The sequence below is a fragment of the Morchella sextelata genome (genome assembly GCF_020137385.1).
Source record: "Morchella sextelata strain SCLS chromosome Unknown scls_1, whole genome shotgun sequence".
NCBI lineage: Eukaryota > Fungi > Ascomycota > Pezizomycetes > Pezizales > Morchellaceae > Morchella > Morchella sextelata.
This window is the reverse complement of record NW_025408616.1, coordinates 3,317,057-3,334,357: the sequence shown is the minus strand read 5'-3', so window position 1 is coordinate 3,334,357 and position 17,301 is coordinate 3,317,057. Positions and strand designations below refer to the sequence as shown.

The 17,301-nt window shown below is 49.3% G+C and overlaps 3 protein-coding genes across 3 annotated transcripts; 1 reads left to right on the top strand and 2 right to left on the bottom strand.

The window, feature by feature from the left end:
- Positions 1-556: 556 nt before the first annotated feature.
- On the top strand, positions 557-2,765 carry H6S33_000871 (uncharacterized protein; the record flags this gene model as incomplete). The annotated part of the gene is made up of 4 exons (XM_044832296.1): positions 557-931; positions 985-1,794; positions 2,036-2,298; positions 2,549-2,765. 4 exons carry the CDS (start codon positions 557-559, stop codon positions 2,763-2,765), a joined length of 1,665 nt encoding a protein of 554 aa, XP_044700430.1.
- Positions 2,766-8,283: 5,518 nt separating this feature from the next.
- Positions 8,284-12,508, bottom strand: H6S33_000870 (uncharacterized protein; the record flags this gene model as incomplete). The annotated part of the gene is made up of 8 exons (XM_044832295.1): positions 8,284-9,066; positions 9,121-9,286; positions 9,363-9,556; positions 9,644-9,871; positions 9,963-10,286; positions 10,354-11,404; positions 11,460-11,521; positions 11,582-12,508. The coding sequence occupies 8 exons, from the start codon at positions 12,506-12,508 to the stop codon at positions 8,284-8,286; spliced, it is 3,735 nt and encodes a 1,244-aa protein (XP_044700429.1).
- A 3,797-nt stretch (positions 12,509-16,305) lies between these two features.
- H6S33_000869 (uncharacterized protein) lies at positions 16,306-16,844 on the bottom strand (the record flags this gene model as incomplete). Its single annotated transcript, XM_044832293.1, has 2 exons — positions 16,306-16,626; positions 16,701-16,844. The coding sequence occupies 2 exons, from the start codon at positions 16,842-16,844 to the stop codon at positions 16,306-16,308; spliced, it is 465 nt and encodes a 154-aa protein (XP_044700428.1).
- Between the last annotated feature and the right edge of the window lie 457 nt (positions 16,845-17,301).

Here is a 17,301-nt window from a genome sequence, read left to right as displayed (position 1 = left end):
CTCAGTATGACCTCAGCCTTTCGTGCTTTTGTCTCAAAAACATGAACGTGGTTGGGTGCTATGACGATGGTGGATGATACCTCTAGGTAACTGCAATCGTACTCTACAGGCCACTTTCACGTATTTGCCCCCCGTAGGAAAGCAGGAAGAGGAGCAAGTTCCAGGGTTGAAAAGTACTTCTCAACCAAGAAAACTAGAAGAGAAAAAAGAAAAATGCATCCTTCTAAAATAAAGACGACCACGACGCATCAGACGCACCAGATGCATCATGCAAGATGGGGAACACCTGGAAGAGGGAGGGGAGACAGCTTCCCCCCAGACTCCAACCGATGTTCCCGAATCCCGAGATAAAAATGGACCCTGCAGGCGCGCCCAGAGCTTTTCCTCGCTCCCCACGGCCCACCTAAGCGGGTAGGGTTAGGGTTTGCGGCAAATTTAGCGAGCCAAGACGCGCGAGAAGAAACCACACGAAAACTTTTTTTTTGTCAGAGGGAAGTGCAACACCAGATAAATATCACCACTTTTCCCCTCATCATCACCCCTCTTCTCTCATCTCATGGATAATCAGGAACGATCAACCAAGAAGAGGAAAGTAGCCGAAAGGGACTCCAAAAAGCCAGAACCAACTACAGTTGCTAAATCCCCCGTCGGGAAGAAGAACACACAAAAAAAGCCTGCGAACGGACCAAAATCACCAAAAGCCAAGTCGGAGAAGTCTGAAAAGACTGACAAGCCATTGGTCGAAACCGAAAAGCAGGACGATGTACAAGAAGTTGCCATTGCTGTCAGCGATGTAACTTTATCGACTCCAAAGGTCTTCTCAGACCTGAACCTCACACCCGAAATCCAGAAGACAATCTCTGCTATTGGATATTCAGAATTGAAGGGAATCCAATCGAGCGCAATTCCTGCTCTTCTCACCGATAAAGATGTAAGTTTCTCTCGCTCACTTCTAAAACATCAATTCTGACAATCCCATTATAGGTCATAGTTACATCGGCTGCTGGAAGTGGAAAATCCACCGCTGCCCTTGTATCCTCCATCTCGCTCCTCCAATCGAAGCGTTTCAGGCCTCGCAATGGAACGGGTGTCATTATCTTGACCCCTACCCGCGAGGTAGCTCATCAATTTCTGGGGGTTGCAACTGAGCTCCTCGAGGATGCCCCCCAGAGCGTGGGCATTGTCACTGATCAAGCCAACTTCCGGGCAGAAGCCGAGAAATTGACGAGGGGTATCAATTTGCTTATCGCTACCCCCTCGCAGCTCTTGGAGCATTTGAAAAAGACGCTTGCCTTCAGCGTAAAGGGCCTGCATACTATCATCCTTGATGATTGTGAGCGGTTAATGGACACCAAGACACAAGAGTCTGTTAAACAGATCCTCGAGCTTCTTCCCAAAAAGAAGCAGATTGTTCTCCTAACAAGCACTGAATCGAGCGTCGCTGAGGGTCTTCCTCTGAAAAAGCCGGTAACCGTACGAGCCAAGGGCACGACTTCCTCAGAAGTAGTTACTGATGCAAGTCGTGTTCAAGGCTATGTCATGGTATCGACTGACAAACGCTTCATACTACTCTTCTCCTTCGTGAAGAAATTCCAAAAGAAGAAGGTGATCGTTGTAACATCTTCAACCGCAGCTGCAAAGGCTTACGGTGATATCTTGAACGCTATGGACCTTCCTGTTTCCCAGATGCATGGGAAGCAAAATAGCAAGATCAATGCTTCAAATCTTGCCGAGTTCAATGAGGCAGAGCAAGGAACTTTGATTTGCACAGACGCAGTGTATCAAACTCTTGAGGTACGTAGGCATACAGCCCTAACTTTTATTTCTTTTTTACTTTCCGTCACTTCCAATCGAGCAGTTGCTCCCCATCATGATGAGAATAAATTGGTCCGTGTTAATGAGGCGGATTAAGACCCCGCTAAATGAAAACAAAACCATACGAGCTTTGCTCTCTCTGATCCTTCCCCACCTTACCCCTCTTTATATCTTACCTTGAGCAACTTGGAAATGTATCTGACAATAGTCTACTATCCAGGCTCCCAAAGTCGACTGGATTGTCCAATATGACCCGCCAGAAAACCCAACCCGTTATATCTCCCGCATTGGTACAAGCACAGCCAAGAGCGTAATCTTCCTTCAGCCTACAGAGGCTGGTTTCATCGACTACTTGAAAGACGCCGGGGTTACTCCTGAAGAGTTCGATTTCTCAAATAGACAACTCGCGGCCGTCCAGCTGAACCTGCGGAAATTGGTCGCTAAGAACTATGCCATTCATTGCGAAGCAAAGGATGCCTTCAGGTTAGTACACAACGTTTTTTCTTAACTACCATTTGGCGCGGGTGAGAAGTGTGATTTTCATGATGAGAAGAAATTGGTCCGTGTTAATGAGGCGGATTAAGACCCCGCTAAATGAAAACAAAACCATACGAGCTTTGCTCTATCTGATCCCTCCACACTCTCTCCCAATCTTCCTTCCTATTCCATATCGATCCCCAATATCAAAGTTTTATTTATGCAAATGACTAATCACATACCCCCGTCATTGCAGATCATACCTCAAAAACTACACATCCCACATCCTCCCCTCCGTCTTTTCCGTAAAAGCCCTCGACCTGGTCCAAGTATCCAAAAGCTTCGGCTTCGAGGTGCCGCCACGAGTCGAGGTCGGGGAGCCAGAGGCGAAGGAGGAGAGGTGGAAAATGACGTATGGGCCGGCAACGTCGGGACTCCAAGGCGTCAAGAGAAGAAGAGGCATCACGGGTTAATATTCCCGTGGTATAGTAGTAGTTATTCATGGCAGACATGTACGATTTGTATAATATCTTTTTGCTTGTTTGGTTTGGTTTTGGAGCGGAAAAAAGTTATTCTTTTACCCACTGATACCTTTTCTTTTTTTCGCGTTTTGGGCACTACTTGTACTACTGTTCCGTGACATCCGTATTCGCCATCTAGCATGTGTAGGTGATGCAGGTGCAGTCCACCCTAGAGTAAACGGGCGAGACTCCTGACCTGCCTGCCTAGAAGTATTATTGCTGAAGGAGATGGCTATATGTGCGTGCTTATATACAATCGAGGCTGTGCTCGTTCGGGTGGGTATCGGTATCGTTTTACATACACCTGGGACATGGTTCTCCTGAGAGAAAGCCAACCTTATTTTCCGGAACACTTTCCGAAACCTACAGAAACAGATTGGAAGTTTCGAAGTGCAAGGATCTGGCGTAATTAACTAACTGAGGACTGCCCTCGACAACATCACATCACCCGCGCGCTCACTGCACTCATATCCAGTTATCTGAACTGATATCGAATCATATTGCCTTCTTCACCTCCACAATCACCACATAAAGTACCTATTGCCTTTGCAGACCTCGAGACGCCAAAATACCTTGCGATTACATTACAGAGTCGTTATTCGCAATTGAACCAGGGAACGTCATAGCTCAGTCATTGACTCTAGCCCACCACACGTACCTCCAAGCCTACACCAATATCGCTGTCTACGTCCACTTCCTTTAATTCCTGGTTTTTGATGCCGACAGGGCGCTGGTGAAGTACAATTGGTGCTTATAAGGGGAGTATTGGCGTTCCTAGCTAAGGGACTGTTTGGCAATACAAAGGAAGGGGGGGGGGGGGGGGTGTTGTGCATACAGGAGGAGGAGATATGATAAAGCCCGATCTCCCGCAGAGGCTTGGAATACATATGTGGTATCTGTGGGTTGAAAAGTCTGTACCTACTCTCCATGCGGGCAGGTGCTTTATCAGCCAAGAAGCAGATAGAGTACGTACATTAGTTTGTGCCCAAGAGGCTGGGTATAGTTCCGGTCTTAAAGTAGGCGTTTGACTGGCTGAAAAAACGATGGAGCTAGCAGTGGTAGGCGATGAGTGATCAAGAGAAAAAGCCACCAAAATCTCCACTGGTATCGGAAAATATCAAGACGGCAGGGGACTGAATATTGCCAACGCCTTCAAGGTCCAGCAAAAAACCCAAGATTGGTAGGATACACGTATGTAACGACCCACTTATCACTTGGCGGCCAAGTAAAAGCAGACCCCCCTAAGCCCAACGGAATAATGCCAATTGTCATGGCAAGATGTTTTGTTTTGCCAAGTCCCAAACCGGACGAACCTGCCAAATATCTAATAGTTGACTGGTTTCTATTAAATTGCGCATCATCTCCAAGACCGAAATCTGAGCGTTTGTAAGGCTTCCTGAAGAAAAATAATCTGTGCAGAGTATGTATGCCTTGGGGTGCCCATACCCCCACCCCCCTCAGGATCTTAACTGACCCTCTTGGGCGAATTACATGTTGAGACTAGGCTATTTGCAGATTTTCTATTATTCCTATCATTGACCGGTGCTAAGTTACTAGTGTATTCAATCATTTCCTTCGTATGCGAAATCTCGGTAGCAAGCTACTTCGTCTCGCCTAAGGATGATATCCTAGTCTTGTTCCCAGACTGTTTTTGTTGTCGCACTGCGTGCAGTTAGGGTTCGAGACTAATGATATCCGTAATTCGTAATCTATCTCCCCTATATTGTCAATATAATTCCGGAGAGGCCTCCGCCTTATGTAATAACATTAAAATCCTCACAGACCTTGTATCATATCATACACTATCACTCGTCGTTATGTAAGCCGTCCGCACTAATAATAAGGCCGCGACATAAAACAAACCCATAAGGTAAAAGGAAAAAACTTAAGATACAGGTACCATGTTTAAATGGGCCATTTATCGCGGATCCACATCCCTAGTTTGTTCGGGTGAAACACTTGGGTGATGTTGATCGTCATCCTGCTAAACTGGGGCTAGCTGTCAATGGAAGCTTGGACGACGCGTCATCCCGAGAACGAGAAGTGAAAAAAAATATACGAAGACAACAAAACGGCGAGGCTGCGCAATTGACACTGTTATACCGTAATCCAGTGGTCCCGTTTTCATTTGCTTGATCGTGGTCGCTTGTGGCGGTTATTCTGATGAGAAATTCTGCGCCAGAGCGTTTATAGCAGGACCAATATTCGGGTTCCCCTGATTTACGGAGCTAGTTCCGTGAGTAGATCATCGGTGATCACTCATATTCGTCTAGTAATGGTTGCGGTGGAAGTAGCCATCCCCTGTTTGTCGCACATAATTGATGTAGTGATTGTAAATGAGTGAGCTTCACGGCGGCTACCTAATTAGCCCTATGGTCGCTCGATGACCCTCCCGGAATAGATATATTAAGTGCCGTATTGTCCTCCTATGATTAGAATTGGGATACAGACATGCCAGCTTACCTATTCTGTCCTTGAGGAACGTTACATGCCCCGAGAGTGTGTTGGGAAGTACCCGTGGTCTCCTTTTACCAGTATCCGAAGCCATATATAGGGAGTCTCTGTACAGGGCTGAATATAAACATAAATATTCCCATTTGAGAAGTCTTTGTATGCATTTCTTGGAACTATTAATATCATGTGGTGACATTTAGGAACCAAAGACACGTGACGTCTATCGTATTGTATCTCATACAATCAGAATATTTCACATTATTGCTTCTCGCAAAATGTCTCTCTCCTCTCGATACAGCATTGCACTCTCTAGACTTGAGGGTTGACCCCTGATCTGTTCGGAATACGAGTGATCTGTCATGATCGAAATACAATTTAAGACCCCGCTGTTTAGACCTACTGTAGAAAATTAGTAGTGAGAACATAAACAGCAACTTTTAAGCGTTCAATACAGCCCTTTGGATTCGTTCCATCATCACCTGCTGGTACAGTTGAGCACTGCAACCGCAAGAAAAGAGAAAATCCCAAGCCACATTGCCTCCGCGGAGACAGGGAAGGGCATGTGTTGTGCAAGAGAAATTGCCGGAGGTGTAGCGAGGAAAGGTCGATATCGATGGGTACGGCTGAGATGCAGTTGGTGCTAGTTCGGTGGGAAGGGCAATATCGTTGCTGTCAAACACTTTGCAAATCCCCACAAGCATCGTTGGGTAGCGAGGTGAGGAAAGAACTGGGGGGCACAATGAAGGCGGGAGGAGGGGTGATATTAAGAAGGAGGAAGGAAATAAAAAGAGAGAAATGGATGGTGGAGAAGGAGGCCGACAACTGAGAGTGGTGAAGCGGGTTACATCTCTATCGCAAAACCCTAACCCAATATCTGACACCCTCACCATATCATTGAATGGAGTCAAACTACGATAAAGGGTCAATAAAGAAGCTAAAGTTGTCTAAGCTGTGATTATGGGGCTAAGGAGAGGTCAATTTTACGCCTAATTAACAGGGCAGGAGACGGTAGGTTAGGAAAATAAATTTGGAAAGTTCCCTGGGTGGTAACCCTTTAAGGCGTTTCTAGTGGTATTATAATGGTACGTAGTTTTTCTCTTTTTCACTGCAGAAGATCAGTTTCTGTACTTCTATCTAATAAGTATATAATTATAACCTGCATATGCAATGTACATTTAAAAGCTTTTGATTCGCTCATTGAGAGAGGTTTTGTTTCACTTGAAACATGTTGTGTTGGATTTGAACATAGGGTATTGTTCTGAGTAGTGTTAGATTGTTAATAGGTTTTCAACTGGTTCTGGGAATCGATTAGTAGTTCGATTTTAGCGGCTTGGTGGCTGTTAAAGAGATACTTGCAGCTTGAACTGGAGAAATTTCTGACCTATTCACTGATATATGGGGGATATTAGAAAAGGCACATATAGATCGACTAGAGTAGATATACATATAGTGATGGACTTTGCCTGCCAGGAGGGGTCGAGGGCCGCGCAGCGGCCTGAGAGCCCCGAACTCATCTTCAGAGGTAGATCAGCTTTATTCTATAACTGGCAAATGATATCAGGTTTTATACAACAGCGACTATAGAGGTCTTTAGCCTTCAATCAAACTGGAAAGGGTCTAAAATGACACAGTTTTCGGTAGACGTGCTCTATAATAACACATGATGCAAATACTTGTAGTTTGCTATGATTTAAAATGAATACATATTATGGATGGCTGAGCATTGAAGGGTTAGGGTTCTGCTTCATATTGGCACACTGCAGTACCTTTTGTTCTTTTTTGTAGTGAAATAAATTAGGAGGATATTTTGATTTTTGACCCCTCTAGAGGAAGGGCGTGTGGTGGAGCTGGGAATCGATCCTTATTACTGGCTTTTCCCGATGTCTTTGTCACTTGTGCTCTCGGCGTGAGGTCGAGTAGACTTTCTATTTGGACCATAGCAAACTGTATCATTTTGCATCATGTGTTATTGCGGAGCACGTATACCGAAAACTGTGTCATTTTAGACCTTTTCCAAACAAAGACCTGGACCTTCCAAAGTCCAGAAACAACTACTCGGTGTCTAACACAACGAGCTGTCTAGATAACCGCTAGGCAACTCACCCACAAATATTCTTGGCTGGAAGTGATATTCGAACGCCAGGGCTAATCTAGGTGGAGACATTAGTTGAGATTGTTCGAAGCGGACCCTATGATGCTGCTGAGTATCGAAGGTAGAAAAAGGGCAAGTGTCAATAGTACGGCCGTCAATGCCAAAATTAAAGGGAGATCCCAATCCCGCAACTGCTACTTCAGTTCTGCAAGCCACTACATGCAGTTAGCCCTGGCAGCCATCCAAGTCATACGGTAAATGCCAGTGCGTTCCAGCCAGAAATACCAATCCAAGCCACTCATTGTCGGCTATAACTGTAAGATTGTATGCAATTAATGAATTAAACAAAAAAAAAAAAAAAGGTCCAAGCCACTCTTCACAACGCCCGAGTGATATCCCATGACGCAACCACGGCCACCCAACAGTACCTCACCGCAGAACACCCAACCACACACCCCGTCTACTCTCTCACACAGACGCACACACTTTTACACACGCACATATGCCGGGGACAAACAAACACTGGATATATGGATGGACGAATGATGTGATTGTTATCATACAGCATAACTACGACCAACTAACCAACCACACTAAGAATACATGCAGTGCCGCACACATAGAGGCGTAGCTAAAAGCTAACAATCGAAGAGAGAAGATAAGAAGAAAGTATATATCCATCCCGCACACCATACTTTCAAAGCCACACACACACACGAAAAAAGATAAAAATAGCCGTATTCCTTCCAAAAAAATATCCATTCACAAAAGCGCGTGGGAGAAGAGGAGAGAAGAGACGGAGAGAGAGCTCTGCTCAAACTACATGAAACACATTATAATTCCCCTCCCTCCTCCCTGAATCCCCGAGAAGAAGAAGACATAAAAAAAAGAAGATAAAAGAGAAAAAAAAGAGTTAGTTCTACTTTACTTCCTTAGAAACATAGCCTTAAAATCCGCATTGCTCTTCGCCGGCTTCCCTGGCTCCCCGCCATCCCCCATCTCCGTGTCTCCACCTCCACCCTCACTCTTCTCCTCCGGCGCCTTTGACCTCGCTATCGACCCCGAGAATCCCAGCCCGCCCCTCCTCTTCTGCCCCCTCGCTGGCGGCACACCACGGATAACGCTTGTAGGCGCGGCGAAGAAAGCCGGTTTACTACTACTACCACTACCACCATTACCATCCGCCTCCTTCTTCCCCGCTGGTGCAAAGCCCTTCGTTTTCTTCACCTCCGGCTTCTGCTTCATCAGGTCCGGCAGACTCCCAATACTGATGCGTCTCCCCGCGAGCTCGCTTCCATCGAGCGCGAGCGTCGCCTTACCAGCGTCGGCCACCGAGTTGTATTCCACGATAGCGCCCTGGTGGTCTGGGCGGAGCGTGACCTTGCGGAGGGGCCCGAACTTCTCAAACAGCTCGCGGATCTTGAAGTCGTTGACGGTGTCGGCGACGTTCATGATGCCGAGTGTCTTTTTCTTGATGTCGTCGAATGACGGTGGGGGGGAGCCGGGCCCTGAGGCAACGGCGGCGGGTGAGGGCGTGTCCATGTTGTGGTCTCCGTTTGGTTCGCTGGAGGGCGTGCTTCCGCGGGTTGAGGACTCGACTGCATTGCCGGGTCTGTGCTTGCCGGGGTTGGCTGAGGCGATGCTGACATCGAGAGGGCGGCCCTTGAGTAGGAATCCGTTTAGAGCTACGGCTTCATCTGCTTGTTCCTATTGATGGTGTGAGCAGATTGCTTGGTAAAGCAACTATATGGGGGAAATTACCCTAGTGCCATAAGACACAAATCCAAAACCCTTATGCGACCCTTTTCTGGGCCCCTGCGGCATCCGGACCTTCTCGACCTTTCCATATCTCGTGAAAAGCTCCTCAAGGTCCTTCTCATTGGCTTTAAAGTCGATGTTCCGAATAAACAGCTCGCGGCCCTCATGCCTATACGTCACCCAATCAAATCAGCACCAATCACATCTCGCCAATCGCAAAAAGTAAAACTCAGGGAAAACCATACACTGCACCCGACCGCGACACCTTCTGATTCGGCGCCGATATCTTCGCTACCAATGTCTCCTTCTCGCCCAGCTGCTTCCCATTCAATTCCGCCGCCTTCTGCGCCTGCTCGGACGACACAAACTGGACGTAGCAGAAGCGTCGATGGGTATTGTATTTCAGACTCGGGAAGCGTACATCCACGATCTCACCAATCTAGAGGCCCAATAATCAGCTCAACCTGCCGGGGGGTGGAGAAAGAGAAAGAAGTAAAGTGAAAGAAGTAAAGTGAGAAAAACTTACACCCTTAAATAAGTCTCTTATATAGGCCTCGTCAGCAGAGGGCGGGAAATTCGTGACATATAGCGTCGATCCTGTCCCGATCTGGACCTCAATCGCGCGTCCCTCAACACTCTTCCCGTCCTTTGTCTGCGCTGCAAGAACGTCCTCCTTGGTATCAAACTCGACTGTCGCGGTTGAAGACCGTCCATCCTTTTCGGTAATTATGTTTATACTATTGATCGTACCACACTGTTGAAAAAAAAAAACGTCAGTACCCTCTTCACAAAAAACCAAGGGAAATAGGGAAATAAGGACACAAAAATCCATCCCGCTAACTAACCTCTCTAAAAAACTGCCGCACCTTCACTTCCGGATACCCCGCCGGCAAGTGTTTCACAATGACCGTGGTGTTCTCGCGGTCACGTTTAGCCACAGACGCTGCGGATGGGAGCGCAGGCGCAAGTGGCATGTCCTTGATGAAGACTTCCGGTTTGGGCTTCTTGCTTTGCTGGGCGTCATCAGCCTCGAGAATACTTCTCCGCCGCTTCAAGGTCCCCCGAGCTTCTTCCTCGGGTTGTGCCACATCAGCTTCCTGCTCCTGCTGCTGCTGCTGCTGCTGCTCTTGGTACTGCGCTTGTTGATAGGCCACTGCTTCCTGTGCTTCCTGTTATTGTAGTATAGTTAGTATTGCTTTCCGTTATATACTAGCCTAGTCCGGGGAAGAATATTACCCTATTCCGTCTCTCCTGGATCTCCGTAGATAGTTTCCTGTACCGTATAGTAGCCCATTCAACGTCTTGCACGTTTCCGTAGTCCTCTACATGGTTCCTATAAGTCTCCAAGATCTTTTCCGGCCAATCAATCGTCTTGATCTTAAGCGCCTGGTTCAGCACATCGCCCGCAGTCTCCTTCTTCTCCCCATGCGTCAGCTCCCACTGATAGTAGCGCAGCCAGAACTCATATGAATTCGCCTGCGGGACCGCCAGCTCCTTCCATATGCCCCTCGCACCCTGGAGCTTATTCGCCAGCGTGCAAAAGTTGATATGGATGCGCTGCAACCGGTACTCCGGATCCTCCTTTCCGGTCTCCGTCACCGCCTCCGAGATGCCCATCTCCGCCATATCAAAGTCATCCTCGCTGGCGTCCTGCTCGAACGCCCGCCGCTTCAGGAACCCGCACCAGGCAATGTTGACCTTGAGCACCTCTTCGAGACCCCCGAGGTCCAGCATCCCGGTCTTTGTCGCCCTGTGCTTTACGTCCGACACAACATCGAACGGCTGCGCGCCCTTCTCCAGCGCAATGATGTACTGCGCCCACAGCGTCCCCGACCACGGACAATGCCTCGTTGCCCTCGTGAGCACCGAGATGGCGCGTGAGCTAGTATTGACTTTCTCCAGCACAAAGTAGACATACGCCTCCCAGACCCTCGCCTGGTCTCCAAAGCGCAGCAGGCAGCGCTCGTACAGCGTGCACGCCATCTCGTGGTCCAGCTTCTTTTTGGGCTGGCTCGTCTCCCACTTGAGGTACTCTTCCCAGATGTTCCATTCCTCCGCAATGTTGTCCTTCTCGCGCTTCAGGCGCAGCTCAAAGATCTCGCGCTGCGAGTACTTTTCGAGTGCGGCGGCGTAGATCTTGTTGGTGGAGACCATGATGGACTCGTAGTTTGCGTTGTTGTAGCGGGTCGTGAAGCTGCTGAAGGCGCTGAAGGTGTCGCTGATCGTTGCATGGGGGACCTGGAGACGGGCTTGGTAGAGGTTTCGGATGTACTCGAGTTTTGCGGAACTGTGTAGTGTCAGCCATTGAAGCATGTATCAAGTAATAACGAATTGAGTACTACCTTGGGTCGGCCTCAAGATCCTTCATAAGAAGATCGCGGTATCTATCCCATATCAAATTGCTCTACAGAAACCATCAGCCCAGCTCCCAACACGGGCATCAAACAGAAAAGTAAAAACTCACATCCGAGATAACATGCATCGTAGCCTGAGCCCCCAGCTTATAAGTCTCCATGACCAACTCCATCGTAAAGAGCGACCTTATGACCTCCTCCGCCGGGCTCGCAAACCCGCTCCTCTTCCTCTTCCTTGCCTCCGAATACTGCACCTCCAAAAACTGCGCATACGTCCTCCACAGCGCCACGCTCGCATTCTCCTCCTCCACGGCCCTCGCGCACAGCTCCATCACAACCATGACCTCCTCCGCGCTCCTCGCAATCGACGACTCGTCCGCAATCCACTCCAGCCACATGGACTCCTTGAGCGGAAAGCGCTCCAGCATCTCCTGCCGGCCCTTGCGCAGATCCTCCAGGAACGGATACGGGCCGTCACTCCCGGCCTGTTGATGCGCGAGGAACCCGCGGTGCAGCAGCCCAATATACTCGACGTGGGACTCGTACTGGTACGGCCTATCGGTGATGAACTCGAGCAGCGCCGGGATCCGCTGGTAGTCGGCCTCCGACAGCGGCTCGACGGCGGCCACCGCCGTCGAGTTCTCGCCCTCGTCGTCTACTGCCATTAGCCCGTCGTCGTCTGGCCCGCTCTCGCGGTCGTCACCCTCCATCCGGACGTCCGTGGCGGCGGGGGGGTCCTCGTCCATTGCGGTGTTGGTGTCGGGGGATGGGATGTGGTGGTGGGGCGGCGCGGAGGAGGGGATGCGGGCGATGAAGTGGGCGACGCCCGTTCTTCTCGCGGGAGAGCCGCGGGAGTTTGTGTGGGGCGGCGGCGCCGAGAGGCCTGTTGGCGTTGTTGACGACGATGATGGGGGGTTTGGGTTTGAGGCGTCGAGGTACGAGGAGCGTGAAGGGCGCGGGGATGCCGACGACGAGTTGACGTTTGTGGCGGGGGGGGAGGAGTCGTCGGAGGGGGAGAGGAGAGAGCTGATATCCATCGTTTCACGGCGGGTTTGACTGGCACGGTTACTATCACTGTCACTGTCACTGTGACCTCACGGGGTTGCGTGTGTGTGTGGAGCGTGATTGTGTGTGATGTGTGTGTGCGTGTGTGTGGATGGTTATGTAGAATGCCTGGAATTGGAAAAAACCCGATCAAGTGGGTTGGTGATGATGTAGTGATTGGTAAGGCCGTCAATCAATCAATCTGTATTGGGGCAGCCTTGTTCCTCTTCTGTATCCTTCTGTGCCTTTACCCTCCTTCTTCTTCTTTATCTCTTCTTATTTCTCTGGGAGAGAGAAATGGATGAAGAGATAGTTATAGAGAAACAAAAAAAAAGATTATCCCGGCAATCAATCAATGAATGAACGTGTGTGGTGGGAAGGAGTGTAGTGGTGGTAGTGGGAGCGGTAGAACGGTAGAAGTGTAGCAGCAGCCAGCAGTGGGTGTCCCAGAGACGGGAGTATGTATGTCCGTCTATCTGTCCGTCTGTCGGTACCTATATCTGATCTGTACCTGTGTGTCTGGCAAGTGTGGATGTCAGAAGGTTGGGCAGAACAGAAAACAGGAACAGGAACAGGCAGGGTTACAATGTCGTGAGGGAAAACAGAAAGAGGTAAAGGAAGAATGAAGGACCGGGCTGGTGGAACGATTGAAGACACAACCACCACGGGCAGCCAACCAATCGCTGCGGACACGAACTGACACACACACACTCGCACCCAACATACACACACACACACACTCACTCACTCACTCACTCACTCACTCACACTCCACATTCACACTCTGCACACACACAATCACACGAACGCACAACTCGCACTCACTCGCTCACTCGTTCACTGGCTGTCACTCACCCAGACTTGAGAGAAGGCCGTCGTGTAGTTATTTAAAGAGAACCCCCAGCGTCAATTCAATTGCTACTCTACAGTAGGCATAGAGGATGAGGAACATGAGGGGACCCCAAGATAGGCAATGGGCGAACCACTCGCTCAATTATCAATCGTATCCCTTCTAGACACACTCTCCCGATTAACGATTACAGATCTTCCAACCCAAGTTCGCACCCCAGGCAGTAGGCTTGTCTCATGAGGTTTCTCTCTTTCCTCTGGCAGGCAATCATATCATATCATATCGCTTTTGTTCCCGACCCATGCAAGCCAAGAATCGAAGCAAAAGCCCCCATCGCAGAATTAAATGGAGAAACAAAAAATTAAATTCCCGTTCTCTCTCTACTCTTTCCCCATAATAATAATAATAAAAATAAACCTCAAGATCCGAAATTAAAAGCCGAGCAGCGCATACGGTACATACATGTAATTGTGCATACGGGAGCTGGGATGGAAGGAAACGCAGAGCCCCGTCCTTTTACATAACGTGCAATTGCCGTCATACATCGTGACCTACAATTACTCGATCCTTCATAATTGCGACCAACAGTCGAGCTAGTGAAAACTCTCCTCATAACCCCCAACCCACAAAGTTAGATATCCACAGAAAGTGGATGTTGTTGCAAACGTCCCACCCCCCCTCCCTATCCAATTGCTCCAATTACGCGTCCCATAGGTACGGGTCTCGCCGTCCGGACCTGTCTGTCTGCTCTGCTCTGTCGCTGTCTGTCGGGATAAGACCTCGTGATGTCTCTCTGTCTGCATTCTTCCCTGACCATCTCTCTCCATTTCCAGTTCCTCTTTACGTCCCGACGGGGGGAGGGGGGGTAGGGAATAATCTGAAAATCTGAACAATCGCCGCCAGTAAACACTTATTTTAAAATTACATTTTGCTCCCACCTGCCCTGCCCGCCCCATATTTGGCCCAACAAAAAAATAAAAAATATCCGCCCCCTAGCTACGTATACAGTAGCGAACCGCAACTTCTGCACACCGCCGGCAAAAAAGATCACCGCTGGGATAAGATAGGATTGGGTGTACATGTACTATGGGGGGGGGGGTGAGGATGGGGATGGGGATGGGGATGGGGATGGGCAGATGGGGGAGCAAACACAAAACTAACAGCTGCCCGGAGAAATCACCAGAATCGGTTGCGCGGCGTTCGGTACCTGAATGCTGACTCGGTCGGAGGAGGGGGGGGGGGCCAGCACGGATTATAATTTTAGAGGGGGGTGCTGATCGGCGGTCACATTTTTTTTATTTCTGGACGGGAAGGGGATGGGATGGGGATGTGGGAATTGATTGATTGATTGACTGATACTGTTTAAGTTGACTGAAGTCTGACTGACTGACGGATTGACTGACGGCTTTGCCCCACTGCCGTCCCTAACGTCGTTAACTCTATCCCCATAGCCCAACCCACCTGCTCTCCAACATACATGTAGCTAAGCAATCACACCTTATCTCAACCTCACCCATAGTTATCTCTCCATCTCTCTACCTCCCCATCTCCTCACTACCCACCTACACCCTCACTCACCTCACTCCCCATGTCTCACCCAAATTACCCACCCCCAAACCCGAGCCCACCCCACCCACCGCACTGCCCGGAGCCGAATCCCACCGACCAGGTCTCCGGTCCGCAAAAGCGCAACCTCCGATCCCACTCCCTCTCACCGCACCCCCATCGCCGTCCACTCTACATGTGTATGTACCCCCCCGGACCGGGAAGCCCCACTCCGCTCTCTAATGTCATGTCGGGGGTGGTGACAGGGGTGGGGGTTATTTGTTTTACGTCCGTGCTTAGGATGCATGGTGGATGCTTTTGGGTGGGTGTTATTGTTAGCTGTTTTTAACAGGTTTGCTGCAATGGGGTTCTCTCCGGGAGTTAGAGGAGTGGTGAGTGGAGCGGTGTAGTAGCAGTATAGTAGTAGGAGTGGTGGTAGCAGTGCAGTGCAGTAGCAGTAGGAAGAGCTCTATGTGGTTACTATTTGCTACTAACATATAGCCGGTAGTCGGCTGTAGTACTAATTCAAGCGCTAAGTCGCAACACCGAGTGACATCCCATGAGGATCACACAGCTGCACCCACCGCAACCACAACCACATCATATCACAACCACCCACCACCCACCACCACCGGCCGATACGACACGATACGCGGATACGCCGAACTCCCGGCCCCCGATTCGATCCACAATCTCATCCCCATCACCATCTACCCAAACCCCCGGGACCTCCGCAATCAATCAATCGAGGAGGGATCGAATCGAGAAGCCCAAAGCCGTGGTGAAATGGGGTGAATGATCATGAATAAAATGATCAATCATATGAGCTCAAGCCAGTTTTCACCATGAGCCAATTTACCAACGTACAAGTCTAACCGGACCATCTCAGAATACCCGCATCCTCAAAAAATACCCAAAGCTTACATGAAACAACACCAAAAGAAAATCCAGCTGGCAGAAAAGCACCTACGCACGTACGTGCGACAACTATTAAGAAAACCTCTATAATCAACTGCAACCGCAACCGCAACCGGGAGTTCCCGGTTGAATGGGCTTATGTACTAAGCTACATAAGAAACATTGACAAGGGAAAAGTAATTACCTAGGAGGAACCTATCTAGCTAGCCAGCTTCTATGGATCGGACTTATGAAAAGGACTCGAAGACAAGGCAAGAAAAGAAAAGAAAGGAAAAAAAAATCCACACCAGCCGCTTCCCCAAGAGAAAAGAAAAGAAAGAAAGAGCCAGAAAAACACCCCAACAATTGCAACCCCACCTAACTTCATACCTCACCAGTCTCCGATAGCAAAATAAAATAAAAACAAAAAAACTCCACTATCAGGCACTATCAGGAACTATCAGCCCCCCCCCCCCCCCCAATCCTCATGATCAAACCCTAGCTCTCACTCTCCATAGCCACCAACCCCCTATCCCCCACCCCCAACCTCTCCACATCAACGACAACCTCCACCCCATCCCTCCTCCTAATCCTCACCGCCGCGCCGTCATCCTCACTCCCCAGAAACAGCGCCACAGTCCTCCACTCCCCTGTCACGTCTGTCCAGGTCCGCCAGCTCGCCAGATCAGTAGTATCGTAGGCGGCATCGCCGGCGTCGGCTTCGGGGTCGCGGCTGGACGAGTCTGAGACGGCGCCGACGTTGCCAACGGACTCGGCGGCGAAGGCGGCGTCGAGAACTGGGAGAAGCGTCCGCATGTACTGGAGGTTGTGGTAGGGTATGTTAGTGGGGTGCACATGAGGTAGGAGGTAGGGAATGGGGGGAGGGGGCTTACTCGGCCGTCGTGGGGGGAAAAGGTGGGTTTAGATTCGGGTTTGGGCTCGGAGTCGGATTCTGATTCGGGCTCGGAGTCGGAGGGCTTTTCGAGTAGCTCTATTGGCCAGGGGGTTTTCTCGTAGGTGGTTGTGTTGATAGTCATTATGTAGTGGGGGATTTGTTTGTTTTTGTTTCTTTGTTGTTTGTAGGTTATATATCGAGCTGTGTATTGTATGTAGCTTTAGCTAGTAGGTAGGTAGGTAGGTAGGTAAGTAGGTAGCTGATACTCGGTAAATAAGTAGTACTTGAGTGTATTGTTTTGTTCAGTAGAGATGTAGGTATGGTATGAAGACCCTGTATTGAAGATATAGAAATGCGAAGCTAGGCAAGTGAGGAGGGAAGCTCGATCGAGGCAAGTGATTTTGATTTATGGTCATTCTCCGAAGCTAAAAGCCAGAGAGCCCGTGGGTACTTAAATACAGACAGATGGATGGATCATGCGCAGTGTCCCTGAAATTTTATATCACTTGCCTCCCCACCGAAAATCGTACGTCAATTACATGTGGAAACAAGGCTGGTTGATACTGCCTGTCTGTACGACGTTCGATAAGGATAAAGGT